The 13,954-nt window shown below is 41.5% G+C and overlaps 1 protein-coding gene across 3 annotated transcripts in view; it reads left to right on the forward strand.

Annotated features, from left to right (window-relative positions):
* LY75 (lymphocyte antigen 75) overlaps positions 1-13,954 on the forward strand; it is a 119,909-nt gene that overhangs the window by 82,918 nt on the left and 23,037 nt on the right. For 2 of the 3 annotated variants that reach the window (XM_069577404.1, XM_069577405.1), the window contains exons 34-35: positions 71-238; positions 2,172-4,066. In XM_069577404.1, the coding sequence (XP_069433505.1) occupies positions 71-238; positions 2,172-2,350 (347 nt within the window). In that variant the 3' untranslated portion in view covers positions 2,351-4,066. Of the gene's footprint in view, positions 1-70; positions 239-2,171; positions 4,067-13,954 lie in introns of those variants that run through there. The other variant, XM_069577406.1, reaches the window with a different exon arrangement.

Genomic DNA, 13,954 nt, shown 5'->3' on the forward strand with positions numbered 1-13,954 from the left:
AATAAATTGTATGAACCATGTGCTTTTTACCTTAGTAATTTAGTTACAGTAAACAAACTTCTTTCTTTAGATCAGTCTTGGAATTGGTTAGATGGATCAAAAGTGACATTTGTCAAATGGACAAAAAAAATTAAGAGTGGCAGAGGACAATGTAGCATTTTGTTAGCTTCAAATGAAACTTGGGCAAAAGTTGAATGTTCACGTGGCTACGGAAGAGTTGTCTGCAAAGTTCCCTTGGGTAAGTATGTAACCTGTCCTTATGGAACCTTTTTGAAGAATGGGTCAGGCAATAAATGTACAATTCAACTGTGCGCAAAGTTTTGTACTTTGCCCCGGAGTACTTAGTCCTTAGAGTATATCCATACAAACTTGATTAAGTCAGAAAGATTCTTTCCCTCAGAAAAATGAATTACAAATGACAGTAAATGCGCAAGATGTCTAGGATTCCGAGGGGAAAGTACTGAACTGTCCAAACTTTGTATAATTCTTTCCTAAGAAAAATGGGAGCTGCCAGAGTTTTAGGGAGGTCACTTCTTGGAAAATGTTAAAATGTATTTTATTCTATAGTTCAGAGATTAAAAGCTCAAAGGTCTAATTCTGCAGTTATTTCATTTCCTTTCTCCCTATTCCCGTACAACTCATAATAAACAATAATGCAAAACTGTATTTAATTAGTTACAATGTCCTAAGTATCTATAGGAAATTGTACTTTGAACTTCTGTTTCATCATAATTGGTACATAAATTAACCACAAAAATCTTAACAAGCTCTAAAATTTTTACATTAACATTTTTAAAGATTAACATAAAATGTTCATTTTGGTGTACCAATGTTAAAAGTAAAACCTTAACTCTAGGTAATCAGTATCTACATATTTATGCATTGATTCAGTAAATATTTAGAGTATCTGTTTTATGTGCTGGGGTGCACCCATGAGGAAGACAGGTAAGATTCCTTTTCTCACAGAGCTTACAATCTATTGAAGACAGTTAAGGAGTAACCAAGCAGGTCCATTTTTAAAAGAGAGGAAAATATCAAATAGTTATAAGCTCTGTGGTGCAATGGTAAAGAGTTCTGGAGAAGGAAATGGCAACCCACTGCAGTATTCTTGCCTGGAGAATTCCATGGACACAGAAGCCTGGCGGACTGCAATCCATGGGGTTGTACAGAGTTAGACACAACTGAGCAGGCATGTTTGCACGCACACACATAAACTGTATTGAGACTAGGGGTTTCGCTACTCTAGATCAGGGGTGATCAGGGAAGGCTTCTTAGAGTGGGAGATATGGAAGCTGAAATCTGAAAGGCCAGCCGAGGCCTTTGGGATCAGCGGAAGAGTCATACCAGGCAGAGGTACCAGTTGGAGCAGAGAGCCCAAGACAGAACTCTTGCTGTGGGCTTAAGGAAGAACTGGAAAGTAGACAGGTATCAGACAGGTAGGGCTTTGGAATCCTGAGTCAAGTGTTCAGATTCTATACTTAGTGGAATAGAGAATGGGTAGATTTGGGGTGAGGGAGAAGTAGGGTTAGAATGGTATAAACCAGGAGTTCCATTTTGGCATTTTGAACATCCATGTAGAGATGAGCTATCCATATGGAATGTCTAGTGTGCAGTTGGACATCTGAGAGAGAAGGAAAGTCAGCACAGAGATGATATTAAAGCCATGGGACGCAATGACTCCATCTTGGCAGCATGTAGATAAGGGCCTGGAACAGTGCTTAAACTTGAATAGTGAGGAACTCAGTGAGGTCATCCTAAAAGGTTAATTTCCTTTAAAGCAAATAACACTTTATTTGGCACTAGGTAAGTCAAACACAGACATTTACCAGCCTTTAGCAATTTACTGTCAAAGTAAGGTAATATACTGGGAATGAGGGTCTCAAAAGGATGATGGGAAGGGAATGTGAGAATAATGGTACCACTCTAATTTCTTTGGAAGAAAATTGCTATAGGAGTGAAGAGGATTTGAATGAAAACAGTTAAATTGGACCAGAAAGCACTGAAGTGTTTGATGATGAGTTTGAATTCTGTGTTGACACTGTGAGACAGTCAGCACTTACTGTATCTAATTTGTACAGTGTTCACATATGTGACACAAAGCCTAATATATAAAATCAGTGACGGTCACTGTTCTGTTCTGTCCTCCACTGTCAAACCTTTCTCTGGTCTAGGCCCTGATTACAGAGGACTAGGTATCACGCTTGCTGTGCTGAGTATCTTAGCTCTAACCTGCGGGCTGGTCTGGCTCTTCTTCCGAAGGAACCGTTGGCACTGGTCGGGCTTCTCTTCAGTTCGGTATCAACAGGGAGGGAATGAAGATGAAATTATGCTTCCTTCTTTCCATGACTAAGCTCTTCTAGAAGTTTGCTAATTTGCACTGATGATTTAGGAAAAATGAGCCATTTAAAATTTTCCCAATGTCAGTATTTACTCTGTTTCAATGTTGAGGTATTAGGTACTCTTTTTGTTTAATTATAATGCTGGTATCTACAGTTAACCCACAAAATGCCATGTTTATAACTACTTAATGGCATGAAAAGATACCAAAGTTGGAACTAAAGTCCAAATTGTTCATAGGGTAATGAGTTTAATGTGTGTTTTCTCTGTAAGAATGTAGCTGGTAACTAGGATATGAATGGCATTTTAACAAAATGTCTTAGGAAATAAAATTGGCATATTACTGGGTCACATATGTACATTTAATTTTAGGAACATCTAAGCCAAATGCAAAATTAGTACCTCCAGATAAAAACTAAACAGTAAATAATATCAACATTGTTTTACAGTAGTCATTTGTAGCATTTGGGGAAAATTATTGAATAATGAGACATGCAAACAGCAAAATTATGCCTCTTGGCATGATTTTCTTATACTGTTCCAAAGATATTTCATACCAAAATTATTGAAATGCAAATAATTTTGTTCTGTTCATAGTTTTTCAAAGGCTTTTAAAGAAGATTTAGTACTTAATGTTTTTATAAGTGTGGAAATATTTTTAGATTGATTAGATATCTTATAGCAGTGTGTTTTTTGTTTTATATAAAACATGTTTTCTTTTTAAAGGGAATCAGCTAAGGATGAGATTTTTTTGAAAATTTCACAGTTTATATATTTAACATAGTATGGCAACTTCTGACTAAGAAATTTTTATTCTTTGTTCCCTTTTTACATAAGAGATAGGAGGTCTGTGAAAATTGTGTATATTTGTAAAAATGAATTTTACAATGAAACTCTAAATCTTGTGATTACTACTAAAATGTGAATGGTTTAGGAAACATGGTTTTATGGTTATTGTTTTGAATTTTACCACCTAGAATATAGTCTTAATAATAGCTTCTACTGGATATTGTGAATGTTTTATTCAGTGTTTAACTTATATTGACATTTGTACTTTATTTTTATAGAAAATCCACAGATTTATTTTAAAATTTAGTGTTTATATTATGATAATGTTGTAAATAACTTTCTAAGACAATTTTAGTGGTCTAACACGCTGTAGTATGGTCGTCCTGAACTATTTTATACTGAATTTATTAAATTCTCTTACTGTATTATCTGTGCAATTTTAGTTGTTAAGACTTTCTTCAATGAACTGAACAAATTTGATGCAACAAGTACAGGTATATATAGTGAGTGAGTGAAGTTGCTCAGTCGTGTCCAAATCTTTGTGACCCCGTGAACTGTAGCCTACCAGGCTTCTCCATCCATGGGATTTTCCAGGCAAGAATACTGGAGTGGGGTGCCATTTCCTTCTCCAGGAGATCTTCCCAACCCAGGGATTGAACCCAGGTCTCCCGCATTATAGGCAAGCGACGCTTTACTTTCTGAGCCACCAGGGAAGTCCAGTAGTGATGCCATAATAAAATCATTTTCTTTTATTATTTAGGTAAAACTATTGTTGATCTTATGTAAAAGTATTTGTTTTCTGTTTTGAAAAATAAGTCTCTAGATTGGGCTTTATTATGTTACGCATATAGCATGACAAGAAAAAAAGTATCCAGCTATTGTTAAGCAAGGCCTCAAGATCTTGTGTGTACTTTTAAAAGAATAAATATAATCATTTGTACATCTCTGAGTGTTTGATTTTAGGCTGCTTTTTGGATTCCTCTGACTCAGCATTTCTTCTGGCTACTGGGTCAGCAGGGGTCCCACCTATAATACACTTGCTTCTCTCTCTGTTTGCCTCCCTCAGGAGATCCTGCACACTGCCTCCCACCCCACGGCCTTCATCAACCACTTCTAAGTCAATAATTCAAACATCTAGTTTCAGGTTCATATTTCTAACTCCCACTGAACAATCTCTATGAAGGTCCTTCTTACCATGACCAGAGCTGTCCATATTGTGTTCCCTTTCTCAGAAGAACTGAAGACAGCCTTTTCCGATCTTCCTAACTAATCCAACCCCCACATGTGGTCTGACAAAACTGATCTTTCAAAACGAGGCACCTAAAATAACAGAGGATCAGGTATAGAGGACGAGTTTAGAAGTGACCAATAAATACCCTCTGACAGTATTCTCCCTTCCCCAATCCCAGGGCAGGATGTTTCATTACCTGGGACATCTTCCCTGCAAATGTTTGCTGTAGTGTTGGAAACCCCAGTCCTGACTCGCTGCTGAATTGATGCTAGGGAAAGCCAGAGATTCAGGTTTCTTTCTCTTCGGTTCATTTAATCCTAAAAGCCTCTTGGAGAAACAAAGACCTGATTGCTCACTGACTCACCTAAAAAGACAAATTTTAACTATTAAGTTCAACAACTTTTTACCTAGAAAGACAAATTTTAAGTATATCTCAAAGACTTTATTATTTTTAATTGAGGATAATTGCTTTACAATGTTCTGTTTGTTTCTGCCATACAACAATGTGAATCAACCATAAGTATACATACATCCCCTCCATCTTGAACCTCCCTACCAGCCCCAACGTCATCCCACCGATCTAGACTGTCAAAGACATTTTTTTAAAAAAACTATACCTCATGATCTGTACAGTTCAGTTCAGTCGCTCAGTCATGTCCGACTCTTTGCGACCCCATGAATCGCAGTACACCAGGCCTCCCTGTCCATCACCAACTCTCGGAATTCACTCAGACTCATGTCCATCGAATCAGTGACGCCATCCAGCCATCTCATCCTCTGTCATCCCCTTTTCCTCCTGCAACCAATCCTTCCCAGCATCAGGGTCTTTTCCAATGAGTCAACTCTTTGCATGAGGTGGCCAAAGTATTGGAGTTTCAGCTTCAGCATCAGTCCTTCCAATGAACACCCAGGACTGATCTGCTTTAGGATGGACTGGTTGGATCTCCTTGCAGTCCAAGGGACTCTCAAGAGTCTTCTCCAACACCACAGTTCAAAAGCATCAATTCTTCGGTGCTCAGCTTTCTTCACAGTCCAAGTCTCACATCCACACATGACCACTGGAAAAACCATAGCCTTAACTAAATGGACGTTTGTTGGCAAAGTAACATCTCTGCTTTTGGATATGCTATCTTGGTTGCTCATAACTTTCCTTCCAAGGAGTAAATGTCTTTTAATTTCATGGCTGCAGTCACCATCTGCAGTGATTTTGGAGCCCCCCAAAATAAAGTCTGACACTGTTTCCACTGTTTCCCCATCTATTTCCCATGAAGTGATGGGGCCAGATGCCATCATCTTCGTTTTCTGAATGTTGAGCTTTAAGCCAACTTTTTCACTCTCCTCTTTCACTTTCATCAAGAGGCTTTTTAGTTCCTCTTCACTTTCTGCCATAAGGGTGGTGTCATCTGCATATCTGAGGTTATTGATATTTCTCCCGGCAGTCTTGATTCCAGCTTGTGTTTCTTCCAGCCCAGCATTTCTCATGATGTACTCTGCATATAAGTTAAATAAGCAGGGTTACAATATACAGCCTTGATGTACTTCTTTCCCTATTTGGAACCAGTCTGTTGTTCCATGTCCAGTTCTAACTGTTGCTTCCTGACCTGCATATAGGTTTCTCAAGAGGCAGGTCTGGTGGTCTGTAATTCCCATCTCTTTCACCTAAAGCCAGACATTCTGGAATGCGAAGTCAACTTGGCATCACTATGAACAAAGCTAGTGGAGCTGATAGAATTCCAGTTGAGCTATTTCAAATCCTGAAAGATGATCCTGTGAAAGTGCCACATTCAATATGCCAGCAAATTTGGAAAACTCAGCAGTGGCCACAGGACTGGAAAAGGTCAGTTTTCATTCCAATCCCAAAGAAAGGCAATGCCAAAGAATGCTCAAACTACCGTACAGTTGCACTCATCTCACATGCTAATAAAGTGATGCTCAAAATTCTGCAAGCCAGGCTTCAGCAATATGTGAACCCTGAACTTCCAGATGTTCAAGCTGGTTTTAGAAAAGGCAGAGGAACCAGAGATCAAATTGCCAACATCCGCTGGATTGTCAAAATAGCAAGAGAGTTCCAGAAAACATGTATTTCTGCTTTATTGACTATGCCAAAGCCTTTGACTGTGTGGATCACAATAAACGGGAAAATTCTGAAAGAGATGGCAATGATCTGTACGGCAAACTCTAATTTCCTTTATATTCTAAATTAAAACATTCTCACACTAATATATCTCAACAAATTTAGTATACGTCTATTTCTCCTTTTGGCCAAGCTAACTTAATCAGTTCTGCCCGACCAGAATCTGAGAGGCTTTTTTTCCATTCTCCCAAACAATTATTCTTATATTCTCTTTGTATTAATATGAAGACAGCATACCCCTTGTTTCCCAGGATAGAAACTCAGAATTCATCCTTGAATCTTCTCTTTCTCATCTCTCTAATCCAGCAACTCTGTCAGTTTTTCCCCACTCTTCTCATGGACTGGTCATCTTCATTGCCAGCTGTCTTTAATTCAGAACTTTATCCTCTTTTCTTTCTGGATTATCTGCACGAGTTTCTTCACTGGTCTTCCTCATCAGCCTTTCCCCTTCACCCCATCTTGCCCATTCCTAAACCTAGAGAAGCTGAGAGTTACAGAGAAGGACTCCCCTTCTATTTTGGTCTCCATTTATGTAGTCCTAAGTACCTTAGTTGGCAAAGTAAGCAGAGACATTACTTTGCCGTCTAAGGTCTGTCTGCTCAAGGCTATGGTTTTTCCTGTGGTCATGTATAGATGTGAGAGTTGGACTGTGAAGAAGGCTGAGCGCCGAAGAATTGATGCTTTTGAACTGTGATGTTGGAGAAGACTCTTGAGAGTCCCTTGGACTGCGAGGAGATCCAACCAATCCATTCTGAAGGAGATCAGCCCTGGGATTTCTTTGGAAGGACTGATGGTAAAGCTGAAACTCCAATACTTTGGCCACCTCATGCAAAGAGTTGACTCATTGGAAAAGACTCTGACGCTGGGAGGGATTGGTGGCAGGAGGAAAAGGGGATGACAGAGGATGAGATGGCTGGATGGCATCACGGACTCAATGAATGTAAGTTTGAGTGAACTCCAGGAGTTGGTGATGGACAGGGAGGCCTGGCATGCTGCGATTCATGGGGTCGCAAAGAGTCGGACACAACTGAGCGACTGAACTGAACTGAAGTACTTTAGGTCCAAAGGGAGCTCAGCAATGCCCAGCCCAGGACCCTCTCCAGGAACCTTTAAGGGGTTGAAGCCAGTCCTGAGTAGTCCTAGGGTTTTGGTTTCCTGGCCATATGCCCACTCTTTTTAAAAAATGTGGTTTTTTTTTGTTTGTTTTTTCTCTCTTTTAATATTGATTTGTTTATTTTATTCGGCTTCATGGTATCTTTAGTTGCAGCATGCAAACTCTTGGTTGTGGCATGTGGGATCTAGTTCCCTGACCAAAGGTCTAGCCCAGGTCCCCTGCATTGGCCGCACAGAATTTAGCCCCTGGACCACCAGTGAAGTTCCCCAACACCCTCTTAATACAAAGTAAGGTCAAGTCAATATTGTTTCAAAGGCTAAACAACAAAGAGGCAAAGTCAGATGAAACTGTAGTCCAGGAATTAGGAAAACATTGGTGATCTTAACCAATAGGAATGCAGAAAATCACCAGACGGGAGTGAGCTGAAAAGTGAAAGGAAATTAGGAAACAAAGAACATGGATTTTTGAGATGTAGAGATGGGCCATAGCTAGAGTGAGAAGAAGGAAAGGTGAAGAAGACTTCTTTCCAAAGGAGGTAGGGGAGGAGATTTACAGGTTTAGAAGCTGAGAGGAATGAAAACAAAACACATCATTGGAAACCAATGAACAGAGAGAAGTTGATGCAGGGGAGAAAGGGGAAGATCTTGAAGAAGATGGGATGAGAGGGCAGATCTAAATCCATATATAAAGGAACTAGGTTTGGACGGGATGGGAGGAAGCTTGCCTTCCTCTCTAAGGACAGAAGAGAAAGACCTGTGTGGAAGAGAAGGGGAGAGCAGGCAGGTATTTGAAGATATTTATCTATACCTGATGGCCTCTATTTTCCTAGTGAGTAGAAGGTGAAGTCTTTTTCAGAGAAAGATAAATATTGAATGGGGTTTCAGCTTAAAGAGCATAATAAAAAAGTGAAATATTCTATGTGGGGAATGAATGAGAGAGGAGAATGATCAAGACAAAATAAAAGACTGCAGAAAAGGCTTACTGGGCTCACATGAAATTAAAAGCCATATATTAGTAGTGACAACCATCAGGAGAATGAATAGATTTCTTCTACCTGCCCTCGGCTGTAGAATTGAGGAAAAGGAGAATATGAAGGAGAAAATAGAGCCCCCGTCCTCAAAAAATTAAAGATGGAACTACCAGGTGATCCAGCAGTCTCACTTCTGGGTGTAAAACGAAGTCAAGGGATTGGAGTCCAGAATGAGATCAAAGAGGAAGTAAACAAGTGAGAGAGAAGGAAAAAACAGTATGAGATGTAATTGGAAAGTAGGACATCATAATGAGAGATTTTGATAAAATAACTATATTTTCCCATGCAGAGGGGGTAAGTAGTCTGTCTTATATTAGCATAAAAAATGAGGAAGTGTGCACCAGAGTTAACAGTGGGGAAAATATGTCTTCCTTTAGTTCAAATGACTGAAAAATAAAAGACAGCTGAAATGGATTATTTGCCTAAAGTAGATTGATTCATCAAGGTGCTACTTCTATTGTAAATCTATCAGTTATTTGAAAATTAGTTTAATAAAAATCCACATTGATACAGTGTGCTTTGGTGCCTGAGGTAGGGGTGGAGATAACTTATTCAGTTAGATGACTGTTCATTTCCCCTTCGTAGTTAGCAGGATGAGAGTCCCCAGAATCGGGAGGTTTGAATATTTAAACACTGTGTACATTTGAAAGGATTTGCTTTGGGTTTGGGTTTAGTATACGAACAGTCTGAGGAATGATGGAGATAAATCAGTTGAGCAAGTCCTTGATACTTTGGCAAAGACTGAACCTGGAGAGGTTGGGAGAGTCCAGCAGAAGACCTGGGCTCTGGTTCAATTTTTAGCATCCACTGTGTGCCCATGGCTAAGTCACATCCTTTCTTTGGGCCCCAGTTTCTTTATCAGTAAATGAAGAGATGGCCCCACCACCTCTGACATTCTGAGACTCCTTACAGACCCCTTTGGTCAGATAGTGCAGTCAGTCCATTTCCAGTTGGACAATCAATAGCATGGAAAAGATTAGACTTGATTTTTTTTAAATAGACTGTCGTTTTTGAGCAGTCTTAGGATAAACATTGAGCAGAGTTCCCACATACATCCTTATGTCTCGCCACCTTTTTCTTATTATTAGCATCTTGCATTAGTGTGGTACATTTGGTAAAATTGATCCAATTCAGATATATTATTCTTAACTAAAGTCCAGAGTTTACATTAAGATTCCTCTTTATGTTGTATATTCTATAGTTGTGACGAATGTATAATGATATGTATCTACCATTACAGTATTGCTCAGAACAGTTTTACTGCCCTAAAAGTGCTCTGTGCTCCACATAGTCATGTCTCCCTTACCACCTCCCTCAACTCTTGACAACCACTGATTTTTTTTTTAATTGATACCACGGTTTTGTCTTTCCAAAATATAAAGTTGAAATAATAGGGTATGTGGGCTTTTCAGACAGGCTTCTTTCACTTAGCAATATGTGTTTAAGTTCATTCCATGGTTTGATAGTTCATTTCTTTCCAGTGCCAAATAATATTTCATTGTGTGGATGTACCACAGTCTATTTATCCAGTCACCTACTGAAGGATAGCTGGGCTGCTTCAAATATCTATGTGTAAGTTTTTGTGAATATGTAACATTTCAACCAAGGATGGAGAAGGAAATGGCAACCCACTCCAGTGTTCTTGCCTGGAGAATCCCAGGGATGGGGGAGCCTGGCGGGCTGCCATCTATGGGGTTGCACAGAGTCGGACACGACTGAAGTGACTTAGCAGCAGCAGCCAAGGATAAATACCAAGGAGCATGAACACTGAATCATACGATAAGAGTCTGTTTAGTTTTCTGAGGAGCTGCCAAACTGTCTTCCAAAGTGGCTGCACCATTTTGCATTCTCACTGGAAATGAATAAGAATTCATTTTGTTCTCTATCTTCTTCAGCATTTGGTGTTGTCAGTGTTTTGGATTTTAAAAGTCATTCTAATAGGTGTACAGTGGTATCTGGTTTTAATTTGCAGTTCCCTAGTGACATATGATGTTGAGTGTGTTTTCATGTACTTTTTGCTATATTTATATATCTTATTTGTTGAAGTGTCTGTTCAACTCATTTGTAAATTTTAAAATTGAGTTGTTTATGTTTGTATTCTTGAGTTTAGACTCAATTTAAAAACACTCTTTTGCTAATGACATGAGGCAATGTCAGAGTTTAAACAAGCAGCCTGTGTGACTCTCATTTGTCTGGTTCCAGAGACCCCCGCTATTCGAGTTACAGTTGCATAGTTCACATGTATAGTAACAAACATGATTGCTGCTGTTTTTCTTAAACAACAGAAATTTATTGTGTCACAGTTTTGGAGGCCAGATGTTCAAGATCAAAGTCCAAAGTATTCCTTTCAAGGGCTGTCAAGCACAGTTTAAAGACCCTCATCCAAGAGCTGATGACAGAAGTTGTCTGATGGCCACAGCCCACTGAGAGAACCTTTGAAAAGGTTTCTGGCTATTGGGTTCAAAGAACAAACACCACTTTAACCAAGTGATCAAAGTTAACATTACCAGTGATAAGACAGAATGACGTGGTCTTCCCGGGGCTGGGCATGCCACTTCTGTGGTACTCTTGCCAAACACTAACCAACCACCACCACCACCACCACCACCAAACCACAGAAATATAACCTGAATCCTCTGCTTCCAATCTCCCTCAAGAGGAAGCATCAGACAAACCCAAACGAAAGGACGTTGTACACAGCGACTGGTCAGTACTCTTCAAACTTGTTTCCAGACAAGCAGTGACTCAGGAACTGTCCCACAGTACAGAGACTGAGGACGCGTGACATCGCAGTGCAGTGTATGATCTCGGATTGGATTTTAGGACAGAAAAATGATCAGAAGGACAACTGATGAAATATGAAAGGGCTGTAGATTAGCCCACAGTATTAGATCAGTGTTAATATACTGGCTTTGACCATTGCACTGAAGTTACGTACGACGTTAAGATTTAGAGAAAGAAGCGTTACGGAAATTCTTCTTTGGAAACGTTTTTGAGAAGCTGAATTGATTTCGGTTCAGATGAAGTTTTAAAAACCACGGTGAGCCGGGGCGCCGGCCGGAAGGCAGCGCGGGCGGGCTCTCGGCCCGGCCGGGGCGGCTGGTGGGAGGGGTCGGACGGCGGCTCTGCACTTCCGAGAAGCGCGCGCGCGGCCCGCAGCGCCGTCATGCCGCGAGCCGCACCTCCCGCTCTTCTGCTGCCGCTGCTGGGCCTCGCCGCCGCCGCCGCCGCGGGTAAGCTGGCCCCCGGCCGCGCCCCCTCCTCGGCCTGGGAGCGGGCGCCCGGAGCAGACCCTCCACCCTCTCCCCGGGCGAGGGCTGCCTCTCGACGGGCAGGTCGCGTTCGCCTGCGCGCCCACCCCAAGCGCCTCCGGAGGCTGGTCGTCACCCCTCGCCTGTGCGTTCGGTGGGCTCCGTGAGAGCGCCCCTGGGGAGGCGAGAGCCCGCAGGGAGGGGATCTCCGGGGACCCCAGAGCGCCCTTCATCTCCCACCGTGTCCACATCCTTAGCACGGACCCCAGTCGCGGGCAAGGGTCCCCAAACGGGGCTAATTGACAGGAGAGCAGAAAGATTTATGAAAGCGCCAGGATGAGCGTAGTTTCACGGCCGTTTGGGGCTGAAAGGGGAAGTGGGGAAGTTAGACTGCGGCGATTTCCCCCAGCTCGCGTGCAGCTGGGGTGGGATGGGAGTGGGAGGAAGCTGACCCTTCTTTGCTCTCGGCGTTGTTTGTCCATTTGGATGGTGTTCAAGATGTTGAAACAGGAAAACAGTTCAGCCAAATAACCCCTGAGTGGAAGTGGGAAGAGAACAGGCGAGGCTTGGATTCCACTTAAGTCGTGTGATTTAAAAATCTTTAAGTCTAGTCTGCTGTTGTGCAAGTTTCATCTGAAAAATGACTCGTGATTTCCAAAATAAGTTCCGAGGGAAATAGACTCTTCGATATGTTTTGTGTTTTTTTAAAAACAAGTTTCTCTTGTAACGGTGTCAAAAATGTTGTTGGGGGAAACTCTGGGGAAAGACTTACATCCCAAACCACTATCGATTGAACAATTCTGGGAAATAATGAGCAAAATAAAAACAGAGTGAGTACTTGCATGGGTCTGAATAAATTGATTATGCAAGAATTTGTCATTTTTTCCCCTGAATTTCACTGCTGTTTTATAAATTCCTGCTGGAAGTCTGCTGACAGGATCTCAGTGTTGGAGGCAGCAGTAGCATAAGCAGCTCAGAACTTGCTTACAAACTCAGAGCTCCTATCCTGACACCTTTTGTCGACCAGCATTTATGACCAGTTATGCCATCTGCTGCCTATGGAGGAGCAGAAGGGAGAGTTTCACTCTGTTCAGACTGAGCATATCAGGTTTGTCCAAAACAAGGCTGGACTAGAGATTCTGCCAAGCCCTCTTAATGCACACCCTCATGTTTGCCAGTTACATTTAAACACCTATTTAAGCCACCCTCTGGGTTGCTGAGCCCAGAAGAGTTGATGCTTTCAAACTGTGGTGCTGGAGAAGATTCTTGAGAGTCCCTTGGACAGCAAGATCAAACCAGTTAATCCTAAAGGAAATCAACCCTGAATATTCATTGAAAGGCCTGATGCTGAAGCTGGAGCTCCAATACTTTGCTTATCTGATGTGAATAATCGACTCATTAGAAAAGACCCTGATGCTGGGAAAGATTGCAGGCAAAAGGAGAAGAAGGCAGCAGAGGATGAGATTGTTCAGTAGCATCACAGACTCAATGGACATGAATATGAGCAAACTCAGAGATAGTGAAGTACACGGAAGCCTGGTGTGCTGCAGTCCATGGATTCGCAAGAGTCGGACACGACTGGAGTGACTGAACAACTGAGTTTCTGTGCCTTTGTATGTCAGACTAAGAAAAAAAAAAACTTGTCAGATTTCTTTAGAAGCCCATTTCTAGATTTTGATGTCTCTTTTCTTCAGAGAAGCTGTTTTGATCAGCAGTGGAGGACAAGCATTTACCCATTTGGGCCCTTGCACTTCTTAATAGAAATGGTGAGACCAGATGAGGAATTCAGGCTGGGCTTTACTGGGACTCGAGCTGCAGCGCAGGGGAGTGAAAACAAGTAATAGGTGCTCTTGCTTGCTCCCTAAGTAGGGTGAGCTGGTCCCTTAAATGGGGTGAGGGTAGGGGCTGACGTAGTCCCAGACAGAGAAGTAAGTGGCTAAGGTGGGCTGCCCACCCGCTTGATGGTGCTGTGTGCAGAGATCAGGCTCAGTACCCTGCTTTTGCTCCTGGAAGCTCAGAAGTGGCAGTTGGGTTTTGATCTTTTTGTATCTTGTTGCTCAAAATTTGC

This window comes from Ovis canadensis, chromosome 2, assembly GCF_042477335.2.
Source record: "Ovis canadensis isolate MfBH-ARS-UI-01 breed Bighorn chromosome 2, ARS-UI_OviCan_v2, whole genome shotgun sequence".
In the NCBI taxonomy this organism is placed as follows: domain Eukaryota; kingdom Metazoa; phylum Chordata; class Mammalia; order Artiodactyla; family Bovidae; genus Ovis; species Ovis canadensis.